Source organism: Myotis myotis, unplaced genomic scaffold (genome assembly GCF_014108235.1).
Source record: "Myotis myotis isolate mMyoMyo1 unplaced genomic scaffold, mMyoMyo1.p scaffold_m19_p_3, whole genome shotgun sequence".
Classification (NCBI taxonomy): domain Eukaryota; kingdom Metazoa; phylum Chordata; class Mammalia; order Chiroptera; family Vespertilionidae; genus Myotis; species Myotis myotis.
The window spans coordinates 209,044,754-209,063,915 of NW_023416335.1; the positions used below are offsets into that span (position 1 = coordinate 209,044,754).

A 19,162-nucleotide genomic window follows, 5' to 3' on the forward strand; every position below is an offset into this window, starting at 1 on the left:
TACAGAACCTGGCAAGTAGTAAGTGCTCAATAAATATTTGTTGGATGAAGCAAATAACGACTCTGAAGAAGTGTGTAAGGACCAGACGATGGTTAACTTGAACCCCCAGCTCCCGAGTCTGGCACTGGAGGTGGTGGCAGCTGTGGGCTCTGAGGCCGGCCGCAGGATGCTCGGCAGAGCATTCACTCCATGCTTCGCCCTCTAAGGCTGCTCCTGGTTAACGACCTCTTTGGGGGCCGATGCTCTGAAATGTGTCTCAAGGAATCCCAGGTCAAACCTCAAGGACCTCGGAGCATTTAGGAAAATAAAACCTCTGTGAGTCTAGTCCATGCTGACCCTGTGCAGGCGGGAGTTTATCCCTGCTGGTCTCCGAGACTCTGGCCATCACCAGCATGGAGTCACCTCGGAGTCCCCGTCAAAGGCTCAGCAGCCGGCAACTCCTTAGCTTCGAAAGGACACTGGCAGTCGCTCCAGCAAGATGGTTGGGATCCATGGGGCTCTAGGAAGGGGCTGAGGGTGACCTGCGGGGCAGGCATGCTGTGAGCACAGCCATACTGTCCCCTCCAGGTGGCCAGCCACCCAGACCTGGGATTAGGGGACAGGCCAGGCTCTGTCTTTCCTCCAATGGGAGGCAGCCCATTGTCCCTTGCAGGCACCTCACAGGAAGCAAGCAGCACCCCCTGTGAGCACAGGAGACACAGCCCTGCCAGGGGGACGGCAGCCCCTCCCTGCTGGGCTTCCCTGGCCGCTGGCTCTGCGGGCAGTCAGAAGTGGGAGCTGCAGCCCGGGACTGAAGAGGTTAATGTTCATCTGCCTCCGAATGTTAATGTGTTTAGGTGATGTCAGTGGGAACCGGGAAGGAGGGAGTGGGAAGAGCAGTGGGGCTTAGAGGCAGCTGAAGCTGCAGGCTGCCCGGAAGACCCCCTTCGGGACTGCGGGCTCCCGCTCCAGGACGGGACTCCGGGCGCCGGAGGCTGCCGCAGCCTGCGTGGGCGACGGGCCAGCGGGCCACAGGCACCGCAGGATGGACCTGGAAGCCTTGCTGCTGACCACCGGCCCCAACGCCAGCAACACCTCGGCCGGCCAGGACAACCTCACCTCCGCAGGTGAGTAGGGTCGGAGGGGAGCCGCCCCCCTGGCGCTGGGGAGGGAAAAGGAGAAGGATCATCTCTGAGCCCAACTGCCTGGGAAACTTTCAGGGCTTCATGAGCAGGTCTGCAGTCTGCTTGGCTCGAAGGGGAAGGGGAGAAGGGGGCGGGGCAGGCAAGGGCAGGAGGAGCTGGAGCAAAGGCACATCCAGAAGTGGCAAGGATGGTGGCCGGCGGCGGCGAGGGCTCACTGATGAGTTCCAAATGTGCTTTGCAGGAAAAATTCCAGGCTGGAAAAGCCAGCCAGAGAAGCTGGGGGACAGCCTGTGGGGAGGCAGCTGGAGGCTCCCTTATTCACCAGTGCCTTTGGCTTTTTACTCCAGCCGCAGCAATGGGATCTGAACCATCCGGGCTGCCCGCTGGAAAGGCTGTGGGAAGGGGTAACTCACAGGGATTAACTTTCCTGGTGAGTGGAGCTGCCTGACATCTCCGGAGCTGAGATGCCTTGCAATCCTAGCTTTGAGGGAGATGGGAAGGAAGGAAAAAGAGGAGAGGTTTGTGTGAAGACAATTCTCAGGCGGTGGGGCTGCAGCACCCGCTTCAGGTTCTGCTCCCTGGGTGGGGGCCCAGGCTCAGAAGACCCAGGCCAAGGCAATCCCCGGTAGGGTCCCAGGAGAGGGGAGGGCTGAGGGCCTCATGGGCAGAAGCCTCCACAAGACAGTCGCCCACAGAGATGCCCAGGAAGCAGTCACAGCTCCAACCAGCAATTTCTAAAATGAAATGGTCAAGGCTGCAAATAGAAAAAGAGCAAGTACATACATGCACGCGCGTGCATGTGCACACACACACACACACACACACACTTTCATGTCCTTCTGTTAAGCCAGCGGGGGCCCATAGCTGTGGTTGTTGGCTCTCTGTCTTCTGAAACAATGCGGGAGGCAAAGGACTGGGTTCTTCAATGAACAGGGAGTGGGTTAGAATCTAGGAGGATTGACCAGGAAACCGGTGGAGGAGGCCAAGGTGAGCCACAGTGTGTGGAGGGAGAATGGTAGGAGAGAATTCTAGATAAATGGTGGACCCTGAGCTGGAATGGCAGGGAGGATGCAGAGGCGAGCAAGCGTGTCGCCGGAGGCTGAGCAGGCCAGAAGGATGTCAGCCCTGAGAGAGCGGAGTCCGTGCCTAGTGACTGACACTTGGCCTTCTGTCCCCAGGGCCACCTCCTCGCAGAGGGAGTGTCTCTTATGTCAACATCATCATGCCCTCGGTGTTCGGCACCATCTGCCTCCTGGGCATCGTGGGGAACTCCATGGTCATCTTCGCGGTGGTGAAGAAGTCCAAGCTGCACTGGTGCAGCAACGTCCCCGACATCTTCATCATCAACCTCTCGGTGGTGGACCTCCTCTTCCTCCTGGGCATGCCCTTCATGATCCACCAGCTCATGGGCAACGGGGTCTGGCACTTTGGAGAGACCATGTGCACCCTCATCACGGCCATGGACGCCAACAGTCAGTTCACCAGCACCTACATCCTGACTGCCATGGCCATCGACCGCTACCTGGCCACTGTCCACCCCATCTCCTCCACCAAGTTCCGGAAGCCTTCTGTGGCCACCCTGGTCATCTGCCTCCTGTGGGCCCTCTCTTTCATCAGCATCACCCCTGTGTGGCTCTATGCCAGGCTCATCCCCTTCCCAGGGGGCACGGTGGGCTGTGGCATCCGCCTGCCCAACCCGGACACTGACCTCTACTGGTTCACCTTGTACCAGTTTTTCCTGGCCTTTGCCTTGCCCTTTGTGGTCATCACGGCTGCGTACGTGAGGATTCTGCAGCGTATGACGTCCTCCGTGGCCCCCGCCTCTCAACGCAGCATCCGGCTGCGGACAAAGAAGGTGACCCGCACGGCCATTGCCATATGCTTGGTCTTCTTTATATGCTGGGCACCCTACTACGTGCTACAGCTGACCCAGTTGTCCATCAGCCGCCCGACGCTCACCTTTGTCTACCTGTACAACGCGGCCATCAGCTTGGGCTATGCCAACAGCTGCCTCAATCCCTTTGTGTACATCGTGCTCTGCGAGACGTTCCGCAAACGCTTGGTCCTGTCGGTAAAGCCTGCGGCCCAGGGGCAGCTTCGAGCCGTCAGCAACGATGAAGAGAGGACAGAAAGCAAAGGCACCTGACACTTCCCCTGCCACCCTGGGCACCTCCAAGTCAGGACACCACAGCAGGCCACGGGGAAAGAGACTGATGAAAACCCAAGACCGCTCTGGGAGAATGCAGGGAGGCTGGGCGGGGAGGGGGTTGCTGCTACCAAACACCTTCCACGGGGCCCCCCAAATTGCTGGGAAGGCTCCAAGCCAGGTCGGGGGCTTCAAGCATCAGAAATCCCCTTGGGAGAGCAGGATGGAAGCTTGGGGTTGAACAGAAGCTGAGCAAGAAGAAAATGTTGCTTTAAATATTCAGTTGAGCCCCGCATTGGCTAGCTCCCAAATGTCTTTTTCCTGAGACAAGAGGTTTGTTTAAAGCCAGGCAGGGCCTGGGTGCGACAGTGGGGCCCCACGGCACAGCACAGGGGAAGGTGGTGCCGACTCCATGCCCTTTCCATCTCATTGGCAGGATGGAGGGCAGCCTCTCTCCCAAGCTGGAGGGTGATGAGAAAGGAAGCGTGCCGTCTCTCCGTGTTCCAGCATCCTGTGCTGCTTTCCCTGTATCTTTAGGGGGTGCATGTTTACCATTTGGGGGTGGGGGGCTCTGAGCCCACAGGAGTAAAAGCCCAATGTGCTAGGAGACCCAACTGAAAATGACAAGGCTAACTGGGGTGGGGTGTCTTGAAATTTAAAAAAAGGGAGGTAACAAGGGGTTTTTGCAGCTGTGGGCACATTGTCATCACGGGCACATTCATCAGTCACCAGATCCAGAGCGAGTGGCCATCAGTGTCCTGCATGTGCAGGGGTCGTTCAGATGCCTGGTGTGTTGGCACCATCTTTTTGTTGTGGCCCTTCCTCTCCCAAATAAAAATCTCTAGATGCTCCTATATAACTGCTTGGGCTTGGGGGTGGGGAGAGGGGGAGGGTGGGTGCCAGAAAAGGAAAGAGGGATCACTTGGCTTTGGAATCTAGAACTTGGTTCAGGCTACATTTTAGGAAGCAAAAAGCAGGGGATCTGCTTATCTATACCCACAGGGAGGGGTCAGTGTCACAAATGGAATTACTGTGAATTCATTAGATTGCAATTCTACTGCTGTGCTCGTCGCCAGAACTCCCCTTTCTGTCTGCTCCTTTTCTGTCAGCGCTGGTCCCTCAGGCCCCATGTCCCACCACCATGTCCCCGCTGAGTCACTGGTTGCAGGGTTGGCTTCTCAGGGCAGCCTGAGCTGGCTTCTTGCAGCTGCTAAGACCTGGAGTGAGCCACGTTGAGCAGAAGACTACAGGCGGGGCCACTGGGCGGCAGCCAAAGCTGCTGCTTCACGGCTGCTTCACCAAGAGCAGCTGGGAGCCAGGAGTCCTTCGCAAATTGCTCAGCAGATGTTGATGAGACAGTGGGAGCAAATTATGAGCCTCAGAGCCTCCAGCTGGTCCAGATGCGTCCTGAAAGTAGGTGCACGGGCACGGCCTGTTCTTGACATCCCCCCCCCCCCCCCCAGAGTTGCAGTAGGAGCCTGTTTTACAAACTTTTGGACAGCTTCTTTGGGTCCCGGGAGCTCTTTTTATCATCATCACGAGCAGCAGTACTTCTCAGCTGGGTTTCCACTCCATCCAGTACCAGGGAGCAAAGAAGCTGATGGTTCCTTTTCCCTACTCACTAGTCTCTAGCTGCCAGAGGTAAACTCCAAATATATTTTAAAAGCACATCCAACAAAAGAAAAAAGATTCTTCGGGGAACCTCGAGGCAACTCCTATCCACCGGAGGTTTTCCTGAAGCTGGTTTGCCTGTGAAACGCTTGCCCACGGGTCTATCTCCAAACCCCACATTCAGGAATTTGGGAGAGGAAATAGGTGAGGTGACCTGTCTCAGGAAATGGAAGTGACCAAGTCAACAGCTCTGTAGCTGGACGACCACCCTGCTGACGGCCCTGCAACCTCTAGGGAGGGCAACACCCCTTCTTTCAGCTCCCAACTCCATTTAAACCCTCAATGGCAGCAAAGTAGGTTCAGCCAGAAAAGTGAGTGGGTGGTTGTTAGACCTACATGAGCAGAGCAAGAACGATTGGCCAGGAACAGAAACTCACCAGGGAAGAAAGCCCTGAGTGCCCAGCAAGGGGCAAAACTGGGAAAATAAGAACCTCGTCCCCAGGGTAACCTATCCTCCCCTAGCATATCACTGGTCATGTGATTTAGACCCCAGATCTTTCATTTCGATGGTCAGGTAGTTTAGACTCCCTGACCTTTTCCTCCCTGAAGATAACATCCAGGCCTCAGTGCATTTCAGCTCCAGGACCAGAAAAACAGCAAAACCAGACAAGTGACTCCTTAGCTGCCTCAGGACCAGCTACATTGACTAATGACCCCCTGCCCTGGCACCGACCAATCAGGGGAGACCATGACCCTGAAACAGCACACCTGGAGAGCTGATGGATATTCTATTGAGACCCTCCCCTGAGAGCTCCCCTGAGACTTCCTGCAAGAGTGAGAGAAATATGCTCAGGACAAAGGACCCAATGTGTGCTCGCTCTTCAAGGAGCACACCGGTGCCATTACTTCCCCACCCCCTTCCCCCACAGGCATGTATCTCCCAACCTCTAAGGAACCCCATGAAACTTGCAACCAGGAGAGCAATGGGCAGCAGCAGCTCATCCCAGACTAACTCCCTGAACTGTTTTCAAGGCCCCCTTTTCTCTGACTACCCAGTGAGCCAAAGCAGCCCAGCCTAGGCTCTCCTGTTGCTTCTTCTGTGTCCTTCCTTGTTTTACTGTCCTAAATATATTTTTGCTGCCATCATGGACCCAATACCCTTTGTCTCAGTGCTGTGTAGCCCCTCCCTTTGGATGTCCCCATCTCCCATTCCCTTTTCCTTAAATAAATTCAAATTTTCTTTAATCACCATCATTAATAGCCAACAATAGATGGCAAGTAAGTTTGGAGGGTTTATAACTGCTCCCCAGGTGCCAGAGGAAGAATCCTGGTAATGGAGCAATCCCTGGATGTGGGATCTAGGTACCTGGCAGCAAAGTCAGATATTAGACCAGCAGTGGGCAAACTACGGCCCGCGGGCCGGATCCGGCCCGTTTGAAATGAATAAAACTATTGAAAAAAAAGACCGTACCCTTTTATGTAATGATGTTTTCTTTGAATTTATATTAGTTCACACAAACACTCCATCCATGCTTTTGTTCCAGCCCTCCGGTCCAGTTTAAGAACCCATTGTGGCCCTCGAGTCAAAAAGTTTGCCCACCCCTGGATTAGACCCAAGATGGCTGTGGCCAAGTGCACAGGCACAGTGCCCATCATCAGAGCGAAAACAGCCAGGGCCTCGGTCTTCCTGCAGCTTCCAGCCCCAGCAGGGAGCAAAACATTAATCAGATAAATCCAGAAATAAATGTGAAATCACAACTGGGACTCTACAAAGGAGAGGCATGAGAGAGAATGAGCGCCGTGGGAGAGGGACGGAGCTGCTCAGGCCGGTTGGCTAAGTGACATTTCACCCACCGAGCTGCGAGCTGCGAAGAGCAAAAAGGGAGGGGGCCTTCCTGGCCAGGGAGTTATCTGTGCAGGAGCCCTGTGTTTAAGGGAAGGCTGAGGGATGCTCTGACATGGGTGAACCAAGGCAATGTCTCGGCCGCACACATACTGTGTTCTCGGGTTCATCTGGGTTCTATTTTGCGATGTGTAGCATGAAAGTAATCTGGTTGCAATGACAGGACCGTAACAGCAACCCAGGGGGCATACCAATTCATTGCCAAAGGGAAAAACTAGACAGTTTGGCTCATCCCAGTCTCTCCTGGATCTCATTAGGGGAAAAGGCTGAAATTCCAGAGGCCATTACCAACACCTGAAAACGCTCTGTTTTGTCAGACAAATGATTTTGAGCACAAACTACCCTGTCCTGTCACCAACCCATTGCTCAGCCCTCCAGGTCAGCTCACCCTCCCCTGCTGCCAATCATCTGAAATGAGCATCAGCGCCCCTCCCTGGGAGCCGGGTGAGCTGCAGCTGCTCACCTACTGGCTTTTGCTGGGGAGCTCATTTCTGGCAGACTCTCTTCAGGAAATGGAGTTAAGAGGAAGAAATCGGAGGTTAAGAAAATACCTTTCTGGCCCTGGCCTGGTAGTTCAGTTGGTTAGAGCAGTGTTTCGGGTTTGATCCCCAGTCAAGGCACATACAAGAATCAACCAATAAAAGCATAAATAAGTAGAACAACAAGTCCATGGCTCCCCCCACTTCCTCTCTCTCTAAAATCAATAAGTTAAAAAATTAAAAATAAATAAAAAAGACAATACCTTTATGAATAAACGGGACAGAAACCTGAAATGCCGCAGCACCTTTTAGAGAAAACAAGTAAAGTGCTCCCACAAATCAGTCACAGCCTTTGTCATCTCTCTGAGACCATTCGGTCAGCCACTCCCCTTTTTTACTGATGCCCTTCCATCCCTATCTTCCTTCCTGATCCCCAGTCTAATATTTCCATTTGTCCACATATCTTTAGCATCCCAGGCTCAGGATGATGGAAACCATATTTTCATGATCTTCTTACCACTGACCACTCACAACTCACTCTCCAAAACTCGCACATTGTGTCCCTTGCTCTTTTTTTTCACTTTCTATGTTTCATTATAAAGTCCTATCAAGACATATTATTTAGCAGACTCATGCCTTCCCTCTGATTTCTAGACTCAGAGTCACCTGGGTTTATACCCCCAGCATGGCCATTAACTTGCTGGGTAACCTTGGGCAAATCACTTACCCTCTCTGAGCTTTTTAATCTGTAAAATGGAGGTCAAAATATATTCCTTGCAGGATTGTTCTGAGAACTGAAGCATATATGAAGTGGCACACTCCCGTGAATGGGACCGGGTTATGTAATAAAACTTACAAGTTCAGGGGGCCACATGGCAGGCCTGGCAAGTTCAGTGACCTAAAGTAACCACACAGGAAGGTCTGATCATAAATTCCTGACTGGGCAGGTCATGGTGGGTAATCACGTCCCAGGCCTATAGCCTCCTTAGCAAAGGTCAACCTTGACCTTAAGAGAGCCCTGTCCATTGTTCTTATGCATCTAGGATAACATACCTTTGAGAGATCAGTGTCATTTTCTTTTTCAAATCCCTCAGAGGCACAACTGCTGGGCTCGAGCCCAAGAAACTCCTCATTGTTATCTTGTTGCTTGCATACCACCTCTGTGTCTCTCCATGTTGCTTTTTATCCAATCCTAGAGATTTCTCCACTTTGTTTTCTCCCGCCCCTTTAATCTTCCACCAATGAATTTCATGGGACTCTCCTTACATATTCTCCTTTGATTCTAAGCATTTCCTTAATCCATTGAGATCTTGCTTCTAGGCATGTCCTCAAAATTTTGGGTCAAATTAACTCATGAAATTTTTCTATAGGTTTGGACGTTCTTTTGTCAATACTATAGCTGCCATGAAAAACATTACTTCTCCTCTATCTCCCTTGGTAGCATCCTAGTCTAAGTGCGCCTTGTCACATACCTGAATTATAGCAGTAACTTCCCAAAGGGTCCCCAGTTTTCTAACCTCTTTCTCCAATCCAGTCCATCCCAAATACCAAGACCAGATAAATCTTAAAATATTGTGTTCTTTTGGCCTCTCTTCTGACCCTATAATATTCCTTTCCTATTGCCATTAGGTTAAGTCAAAGACCCATTCCAGCCCTAACGTCTGCAATAATCCCAGATGTCTCTGTTATGTCTTTATTGAAGACCATGGGAATGAATGAAATTGCTTGAGGGAGATGAAGAGCAGAAGAGAGCTAAGGACAGGACAGAATCTTAGGGGCCTTAGCATTTCAGGGCTGGGCAGAAGAAGAGGAACTCCTGACCTAGAGGATCAGACAGGTAGGATTGACATCCTGGAAGCCAATGGAGAAGATAGTTTCCAAAAGGAAGTGATCAAGAGCACTAAATGCTGCAGGAAGGCCAATTTCAGGACTGAAAAGGGTATGTAATGGGTTGAATCACGTCCTTCAACAAGGTACGTCTTAGTCTTAACCCCCAACACCTGAGAACACATCATTATTTGGAAATTGGGTCTATGCAGGTGTAATTAAGTTAAGGATCTCAGGATTTAGGGCAGGTCCTAAATCCAAGAACTGGTATTCTTGGATACTTATGAAAGGGTAGGGAGATTTGAGACACAGAAACACAGAGGGCAAGCCATGTGAAGACTGAGGCAGAGATTGGAGTGATGCACCCACAAGCCAAGGAATGCAGAGGGGCCACCAGAAGCTAGGAGAGAGGGAACCTATCTTGCCCAACAATTTGATTTCAGATTTCTGGCCAACACAACTCTGAGAGAATAAATTTCTCTTAAATTAAAATTTTAAAATATATATATATATATATTTCTTTATTTCAGAGAGAAACATCAATGATGAGAGAGAAACACTGATCAGCTGCCTCCTGCACACTAGCTACTGGGGATCGAGCCTGCAACCCCACAGCATGTGCCTTGACCAGGAATCGAACGTTGACATCCTGACCACTGGTCCACGCTGGCTGAGCTCTTAAACTTTTTTCTTATAAGCTACCAAGCTGTGGCACTTGGTTATGGCAGTCCTAGGAAACTGATGCCGGGTGCGCTGGGTTTAGAAATAAAGAGGTTGTTGGTCGACCTTGGTTTCTGAAGCAGGAGGAGCGTCTTCTCCACGAAGCCTGACTATAAAGGGAGGAGAGCTGTGGCAGTCACTAAAGCAAGGTCTTTAATGAAAAACGAGCTCCCACTTCGACGAGGCTGAAGGCAGAACTCACCCAATTTCAGGGCTGGAAGGACCCTTAAACACATCTGGTCATAAGCGCACGGACTGGGGAGCCTATCTGTTGAACCAGTTCATGTGCTTTCCTCTTTTTACTCCCTTTTTGAGTGACCTCCCTCCCCTTCTGTCAGAGGCATCTATCTGTTTGCCTGGGAGAGGGTTAGACGTGCAGAGAGAAAGGGGGCAGCTCAGCTTCGGACCTCCAAAAACACATTCCTGAGTGTAAAGCAAGGGACTAGCCTTGAAAGCCAGTCTTTGCCCAGAGAGAAAGGATTTTCTAAATCATTTAAACACGCATTAACGTATCAAGAGCCACGCCTGGTGGACTAGATCACCAGGACAACCATGAAGCAAGGCAGAGGCAGGGGAAGCAGGTCTCCCCACACATGGTGTTAATCGCCTCCTCTGGGCCAAAGCCAGGGGTTGAGGGAGGGGCGTGTGAGGAGGGTAGAGGATGACAGCTAAAAGCACTGACGCCTTGGCCCTCTCCTACTTGGACCTCTAGAATAAAAAAGTAAGACATGAGAGACAAAGAGCTGGGGAACAAACCTAGGATTCCAATGAAATAAAATTCTGAACTGTCAGCTAATTAGTTAGGATGCCTTTAGCTATAAGTAGCAGAAAGTCCTCACTCAACTGGTTTAAACAAGAAAGAAAATATATTATTTCAAGAATCAGAGCATTCTGAGTTAGCAAGGTTCCAGGGTAGATTAATTCATTGGTTCAGTTTTTTTTCACCAAAGATCTAATTTATTTTCAACTTTCTACTCTGCCACCTTCTAAAAAGTTGCCCCCAGGAGGAGACCCATATGGGGCTAGAGCAGCCATGGGCAAACTACGGCCTGCGGCCGGATCCGGCCAGTTTGAAATAAAAAAGACCGAACCCTTTTATATAATGATGTTTACTTTGAATTTATATTAGTTCACACAAACACTCCATCCATGCTTTTGTTCCGGCCTTCCGGTCCAGTTTAAGAACCCATTGTGGCCCTCGAGGCAAAAAGTTTGCCCACCCCTGGGCTAGACTCTGCGTCCACATGTCAGAGGGGCAGGGAGGTGGGGAAGTGGTGGATAACTGGCCCTGCTCCCCACGCTGCAGGGGATCCTGAACTTCCTCTGGGATCTGGAAAGGGGTCACGGAGTGCCTGAGGACCTGGAGGGCCCAAGCCTTAGGGCAGAAAAGAGACCACTCTCTGTGGGGCCCTCATGCCCCGGGCATGATCTCAATACTGGGTGTCAGCAGAGCACTCCAAAAAGCCCATGGGTGACCCCTCAGTGGACTTGGCCATCACGGAGAGAGGCAGCAGGAAGGAGAGGAAATGTAAATGGTAAATGAGCATTTACTATTTAAACTGGAAGACTCTCCAGTACCTTGAATTGGCAAGTTAGGGTTCCTTCCCACTTCCCCACAGTGGGGCAGGGGCTCCTCAGACCAGGCACAGGAAACAGAGAAGCAACATTTGTCCTGCATTTGCCCTTGACTACTCATCTGTGCTCCTGCTGCCCATGCCCCTGTCACCCAGGCAGTGTTCCAAAGGCGGGGAAGCACAGCGCACCGGGCCACCTTTCTGAGGCCTGCCGGAGGGGTGGGCCTGTGGAGCCTGGAATGTGGAGACTAAATGTGTGTGACAGTCAGACCAGAGCCTCCTGGGGATGGCTGGCTCCAGGGATGGTTGCCTCTGAGAGAGGATGTAGAAAAATCAAATTCAAGGGTACAAATCAATCAGTCCTGTCACACACCCTGGAGGCGAAGGGGCGACGTGCCTTCCCACAGGAGAGCCTGTGCAAGAGAAAGCGGAAAAGGCTCCCAAGCCGCTGGGCTGTTTGAGTTTAATAGAAAAGTCACGTCCTAGATCCTTCCCCCTCGGCTCACCTAATCCTCCCGACAGCACGAGGTGCTCTTACAGAAAAGAAAGAAAACCCAGAGGCACCGGTTTCCCAGGTTTCTGTTTTGAGGCTGGGGTTCAGGCAAGGTCAGGATCCATGGCTAGGATGGATGTGACCCTGTGAATCCATGTCTCCCCACAGCAGCCACTGCCTCATTAGAGGAGGTTGGTGGGAGTCGAGGAGGAGGAGGCTGCCAGGTGAAGGGACCAGGGGACGATGATGGGTTAAGTGCCCACAGACCTCTCTGCTTAGAGGGAGATTTAAAGTTGGCTGCTATCACACCCAAGAAAAGGGACCACCCCTCCTCTGTCTAGTTCACATCACCAAGTTATCTCCCGGGGGTGGTGGTGGTGGTGGTGGTGGTGGTGGTGGTGAGCATGACCTTGAGAGCCAGGCAGAGCCCGGTCATATTCCTGCACTGAGATCTTGGGCAAATCACTCAAGCTTCAGAGCCTCCGATTTCATTGTTATAAACAGTGGGGATCATACTAGTAATTCTCGCGTCACTGAGCGGTTAGAAGGCTTGGACGAGGACATGTGTGCCTGGCCTAGAGCCTGTGCCGGGAACAGGTAAATAACTTCATTCTGCTCATCCGTCTGCTGCATTCCCCTCAGCTCTATTGTAGTCGGCATTTTCAGGGTTCAATGTCCCGGAGGAACCCTGGCAAAGGGACACAGAACCGGGGACTGATTCAAGAGGCCTGCTCCAGAGAGCTTCCCCGGACCTTGACCTTCGGCATTCTTAAAACACAAAAGCCTAGAAAACCTCTCCCTGTGAAGGCAACGGGACCGTTTCCTTGGGGGCTTGGCTCCCCTGGCCCCTCAGGGCAGGTCGCTGGGGTCCATGACATCGGTGTTTTAGGTGAGATACCCAGGTGTACCTGTGCTGCCGGGATGGGGCTCTGCCAGCCCCTCCCCTGAGAGGCCATCACACCGTGTCAGCGACAGGGTGGTCCCTGTCAGAAATCGTGCACTGACCTCAATAAAAGAATGCCGAACTCTATCTTTCTCTCTCAGTAACGTTGCGGGGAGAGGAGCTCCTGCCAGATGCAGAAGAAAAAAGAAAACCCACTCTTGGCTGCAGGGGAAACGGGTTGCCACAGCAACGAGCGCCTTCCAAGTCCACTCGTCTCATGGCTTTTGAATGAACTTCCTCCTGTGTATCCATCTAGCGGCTCCATTCCCCCAGCTCACTCACAGCTCACCTTCCAGGCTTCTCCCTGAAAAACCTGCTCAGTAGGGAGTCACTAACCCCCCGCCCCGCCCCCGCCCTCCCCGGTCAAGGCCAGGCCACCTGTCTCTGTGATGGGACCGTGTTCACTTGGCTGACAGTTGGTCGTGTCCAGGGAAAGGAGCCCTCTCATCCTCTGTGAGTGGGAGGTGACTGGTAATTCTTTGAGCAGCAATTTGGCAAAATGGAAGGGCATACTTTCTGACCTCACAGTTCTGGGGACTTAACCCTGGCACTGCAGCAGCATTGTTTGTAACAGCAAAATGCTGGGAACAATCCTCACGTCACTGAGAGGGTTAAATGCCAGCTGGAGCTACTGTGAGACACTATGAGGCGGGAGGAATAAGGAGCTAGATTGGAGGAGCCCCTATGGGAAGATGTGTTAAGTTCGAAACCACGTTTTTAAAACTGGTAGAAACGGGAAGTGGAATGGTGGTTGCCAGGGACTCGGAGGAGGGAGAAATGGGGAGTTGTTGTTTAATGGGTGTAGAGTTTCAGTTTGGCAAAGGTGAAAAAGTTCTGGAGATCGGTCATACAACAACGTGCATGTACTTACCACCGCCGAACTGGACATTTAAGAAAATGGTCAAGATGGTAACTTTTATATTATACCTATTTTACCAAAATTTTAAAGAAACACAAGTTGTAGAACCTGGCTGGTGGTGCTAAGTGGTTAGAGCATTGGCCCACGCACCACAGGGTCTCGGGTTCGATTCCCATCTCCAGGTCCGAGTGTGTTCAGAAAGCAACCAATCAATGTGTCTCTCACATTGATGTTTCTCTCTCTTCTCCCTCCCACACCCCTCCCTTCTTTTCACTCTCTCTAAAAATCAATGGGAAAAATATCCTAAAGTGAGGATTAACCAAAAAAAAACCCCCACAAAAACCCCCAAAACAAGAAAAAGAAATGCAAGTTGCAGAATAGAATCAATACTTGTAGCATGATCGTATATGTGTGTGTTTTTAAGGGTTATACAATGGTGGAAGAACACAGAATCAGCTGTTATCAGTGGTTACTTTTGCAGTGGGAAGGAACTGAGGGAGAAAATAAAGGATGATACTTTTCATTTATTCCTTCCTGCAGAGTTTTTAAATAAAATATAATTAGCACCTATTATTTTTGTAGTTAAAAACAGGGTAATGAGCCCTAGCTGGTTTGGTGCAGTAGACAGAGCATCAGCCTGTGGACTAAAGGGTCCTGGGTTCGATTCCGGTCAAGGGCACATACCTCGGTTGCAGGCTTGATCCCCAGCATGGGGGCGCGTGCAGGAGGCAACCAACTGGTGTGTCTCTCTCACATCGATGTTTCCCTCTCTCTCTCTCTCTCTCTCTCTCTCTCTCTCTCTCTCTCTCTCTCTCTCTCTGTCTCTCCCCGTCCCTTCCACTCTCTAAAAATCAATGGAAAAATATCCTTGGGTGAGGATTAACCAAAAACCAAAATAAAACAGGGTGATGATGTTAATATGCCTGATCTCCAGGAAGCAGACATTCATTCAACAAATACATATACTGAGTATGAATCTACCACATACAAGCACTGTGCCTAGCTTTTCAGTAGAAGGGAGAGTGAGGAAAGGTGGTTCCTGTCCTCATGGGGCTTACACTCCTGCAGCGACACAGTCTTAACCACAGCCAGTGAAAGACCGAGAACACTGACAGGCAAGGGCATGCGTTCCCCATTTCCTCTCACGCCTCTAAAGAGGTGACATTTAAGCTGAGACCTGAGAATGAAAAGGAACCAATCAGGAAAGAGGGAGGAAAGGGGACCGGACACAGGAGCAGAGGATGCAAAGACCCAGAGGTGGACAAGAGAAAAGGTCAATGTGTCAAGAGTCAGGAGCAGCCCTGACTGGTTTGGCTCAGTGTCAGCCTGTGGACTCAAGGGTCCCGGGTTCGATTCCAGTCAAGGGCATGCACCTTGGTTGCAGGCACATCCCCAGTGGGGGGTGTGCAGGAGGCAGCTGATCGATGTTTCTCTCTCATCGATGTTTCTAACTCTCTATCCCTCTCCCTTCCTCTCTGTAAAAAAAATCAATAAAATATATTTGTAAGGTCGGGACGGCCCCGGTGAGGTTGAAACAGGCCCGGTGAGGCCGAGACGCCCCGGTGAGGTCGGGACGGCCCCGGTGAGGTGGAAACGGTCCCGGTGAGGTAGGGATGGCCCCAGTGAGGTTGGGACGGCCCCGGTGAGGTCAAGATGGCCCTGGTGAGGACAAAACGGCCCCAGTGAGGTTGGGACGGCTCCAGTGAGGTTGGGACAGATAATGGGGACCAGTATAGACTGATGAACAGGGCTAGATGCAGAGGCAGAGCAGCATTGAACAGACTGTCAAACTACAGTGGGAAGCCTGGGGAGGGTTTGCGGGAGGCGGTTAAGAGATCAACCGAAGGACTTATATGCATGCATATAAGAATAACGAATGGACACAAGACACTAGGGGGTAGGGGCCAGGGGAATGTCAAGGGGGGGGGGGGAAGGAGACATATGTAATACTCTTTGTAATACTTCAAGAAATAAAAATTATTTTTTAAAAAATGCCACTTAATTGTACCCTTAAAAAATATATATATATATTTAAAAAAAAAAAAAAAGAGTGAGGAGCAGGAAGGAGAGGTGAGTGACAGGCACAGCGAAGAGGCAGGTGGTGTTCCCAGGACAACGGAAAGGCACGAAAAGATTCCAGGCCGGAGAGTGATCTGATTTATGTTTAAAATAATCACCATGGCTGCAGGTGGGGGGGGGGGGGGGCGGTTGGAGAGCCAGAGTAGAAGCAGACAGACAAGGTAATTAGCTTCCTGCTGAATGACTTTGATTTTAGATGAGGCTAGAAAATTGCAGGTAATTGCTGAGAGGTTAGAAGAATACTTTTAAAAGGCTCTCACATGCCCACCAAGCTGGTGACAGCTGTTGTCTTAGCTGGGGTTGGGGCGAACTTTGGGGTGGCCGTGAGTCACTGTGGGATCCTGTTAAATGCACATGCAGATTCGGCAGACCAGGGTGGGAGAGACTCTACATTTCTGACAAGATGCCAAACCAAGAACCACATCTGCAACAGCAGGTTAGAAGGACTTTCATTTTTCAAAGTTCCTGCAATGTTCAAATTCTCTTTTTAAACGCACGACTTGCTCTTGTGATGGAAAGCAGTAACAACTGAATTCTCTCCTCCTTCTCCTCCCTCCTCCCCCTCCTCCCTCTCCCCTATGCCCGTCTCTAGGTGAAGGTTGCATAGTCAGATTTTTTCTTCTGCCTCTGTCTGGGGCAGGAGGGCCTGAAAGCATTTTGATGTGCAACCAGGAAGCAGATATTTTTTAAAAGGGCCCTCAAAACAGCCTGCTTGAGACACGAGAAGACAAAGCAGACTAGATTAGAAAGGGATACCTCTGGCCTTGGTGAGAGCTCTCCCAGCGATAGGCTCATCACCTCCCTGGAGAATCGCATGGCTCCAGTGCCAAACAAAGAGAAACAATCTTTAAGTAAACGTTAAGCACCTGTTATATGTCAAGAACTGTCAAGTGCTGTGATATAGGAGGGCAGTTGCTGGCAGGGGAGCAGGGGAGACAGATGCAAATAGAGAATTGTAACCCAAGTCCAAGATGCCAAGAGCATCAATGGAGGTACCACACAGAGTGCCAGGATCACTGAGGTCAACTCTGGGGAAACCAGCTCAGTGGCTCAGACACCAGAACAATGACCTGCCTCTGAATGAGTGCCTTCTGGGTGCCAGGCACTACCCAGATCTTTGCAGACAAGTCTCAGAGTCCTAGCGCGTAAGGGCACAGAACTTGGGTTCAAACCTCACTCTGTCACTCACCAGCTGTGTGAACTTTGGCCTTCCGAGCCTCAGTTTCCTCCTCTGAAAAAATGGGGATAATAATAACTAAAAATGTTGTAAGAATTAAACGAGTTGGTGTGTGTAAAGCTCTTAGAATGATCACTGGCATACAATAAAAGCTATTAAAACACTATTATTATTTACCCCTCGTGACAACCCTGTGAGTCCAGTAAAACTAAATACCCATTTTGCGGATAAAGACACTGAGGAGCCTAAAGGTCGCACTCAGCTCTGGAAAAGGCCCAGGCCCTGGGCCTCTGCTTTCTCTGGGAGCTTTCCATCCCCAGGGAGAAGCCCTGCAGACGGCAGCACTCCAGGTGCATCTTGGAGTCCTGAATCCCATTTGCCACAACCCAGGCCAGGAGCCCCACACCCACCCCAGGTTTGCAAACAGACCTGGTTCTCCCTCTCTCTGACTTAAAACAGCTGCCCCATGCAGGATCTGGAGGCGACACGGGAAGGGTTCAAGTGTGTTTGGCCCTCAGACTGCAGCACTCCCAGCTGTTCACTCATCTCTAAGGCAGATGAATCACAAATGTGAAACTCAGCCCGAGGGGGCCACAATAAAGCAAAACTGCTCTATTCCCGTCTGCCCAGAGGCCTCTGCAAGATGAAAGGGGTTTCTGAGATGAAAAAGCAGGCCACCTCCATTCATCTTACTTAATCCTGCTGGTTGGATGCAGACTGCTTTCTCATACGGAGGCAAAAGAACACAGGTGGGTGGGATGCAGTGACAGGGACACGCAGCTGAAAGATGTCAGGAGGGAGTAGGATGCCAGAGTGGGTCCCTGATGCAGGGCAGTATGCGGCCACCAAGTACCCTCTCCTCCTCCTCCCCTCTGCCCCTGCTCCCGGTGAAGGTTGTAGAGAGCGAGGTTTTCTCCTTGGCCTCTGTCTGGGGCAGGAGGGCCTGAAGGCACTTTGATGATGCAACCAGGAAGCAGGCAAGTTGAAGAGAGGTCGAGTCTGCCTCTGGGTACTTGACTCAATTTCATATTTTTTTTATGTAGGATGGATATATTTAAGTACGTACATGTTTCTTTTACCCACTTACAAAAATGTGTTCCATGTCAAGGAAGAAGACAAGTAGCTTTGGAAAGTGAAGTGAAAGGAAAATGAAGGGAGGTAAAACAGTGAAACCAGGAGTAAGGTTAGTATCCATAAATGTATAATAGCCCTATACGGTGGCTAATGAGACCCATAAACTTGGTTCCAAGAATGCTAGTGGCCAAAGAAAAGAGTGAATGATAATCAAATATAAGAACTACAGGGTCCCCAAAATGAGGAAGACCCAGCACTTCTAAGAAGCACCACTTAACCTTGGTACTGACACTTGGAATTCCTCCACTGCCCACCTGCGGATGACCCTGAGATGTAGAAGGTGACAGATGCCCTCACTGTCACCCTGACAATAGATACAATAACAAACATTTCTCATGCAGCTCCATGGTGAGAGCTGAGGCACTGAAATTTCATTCAAGAGCAATCCCAGGCCTCGCTGGTTTGGCTCAGTGGATAGAGCATCAGCCTGCGGAATGAAGGGTCCCCTGTTCGATTCCAGTCAAGGGCACCTGCCCGGGTTGCAGGCTCGATCTCCAGGAAGGGGTGTGCAGGAGGCAGCAGATCAATGATTCTCATCATTGATGTTTCTATCTCTTGTTCCCTTCCTCTCTAAAATCAATAAAAATACATTTTAAAAAAAAGAAAGAAAAAACATTGGGACCAAAACAAGTGTCTGTATTGTTTTTTATCCTAGATCACAGAAGTCATAATTATTTAAAAATATAAATTACGGGGCCTGGCTGGTGGCTCAGTTGGTTAAGAATTGTCCCATGCACCAAGAGGTAGCTGGTTCAAATCTGGTGAGGATGCCCAGGTTTTGGGTTGGGGGCTAGATCCCCAGTAGGTGGTGTGCAGGAGGCAGCTGATCAGTTTCTCTCTCTCTCTGTCTCTCTCGCGCTCTCCCTTTTTCTCTAAAATTAATAAAAACAGATTTTAAAAAAGAAGGGGCGATGGGTGTGGCAGCTGAGGTCTTACAGGCAGCATCCTTTTCCAATATAAATTTCCCAGAGGGCTCGGTGTCCTTGGAAAGACATGTTCCCGGGCGTGGGGACGGGGACTGTGCCTCCCTGCTCTAGGCACTTAGCACAGCAATTTTCAACCTCTTTCATCTCATGTTACACATAAACTAATT

At 50.7% G+C, this 19,162-nt stretch overlaps 1 protein-coding gene across 1 annotated transcript; it reads left to right on the forward strand.

Moving 5' to 3' along the window:
• Window positions 1–794: 794 nt before the first annotated feature.
• On the forward strand, window positions 795–4,703 carry MCHR1 (melanin concentrating hormone receptor 1). The gene is made up of 2 exons (XM_036299994.1): window positions 795–1,106; window positions 2,303–4,703. Exons 1-2 carry the CDS (start codon window positions 1,025–1,027, stop codon window positions 3,268–3,270), a joined length of 1,050 nt encoding a protein of 349 aa, XP_036155887.1. The 5' UTR covers window positions 795–1,024; the 3' UTR covers window positions 3,271–4,703.
• The last annotated feature ends 14,459 nt before the right edge of the window (window positions 4,704–19,162 follow it).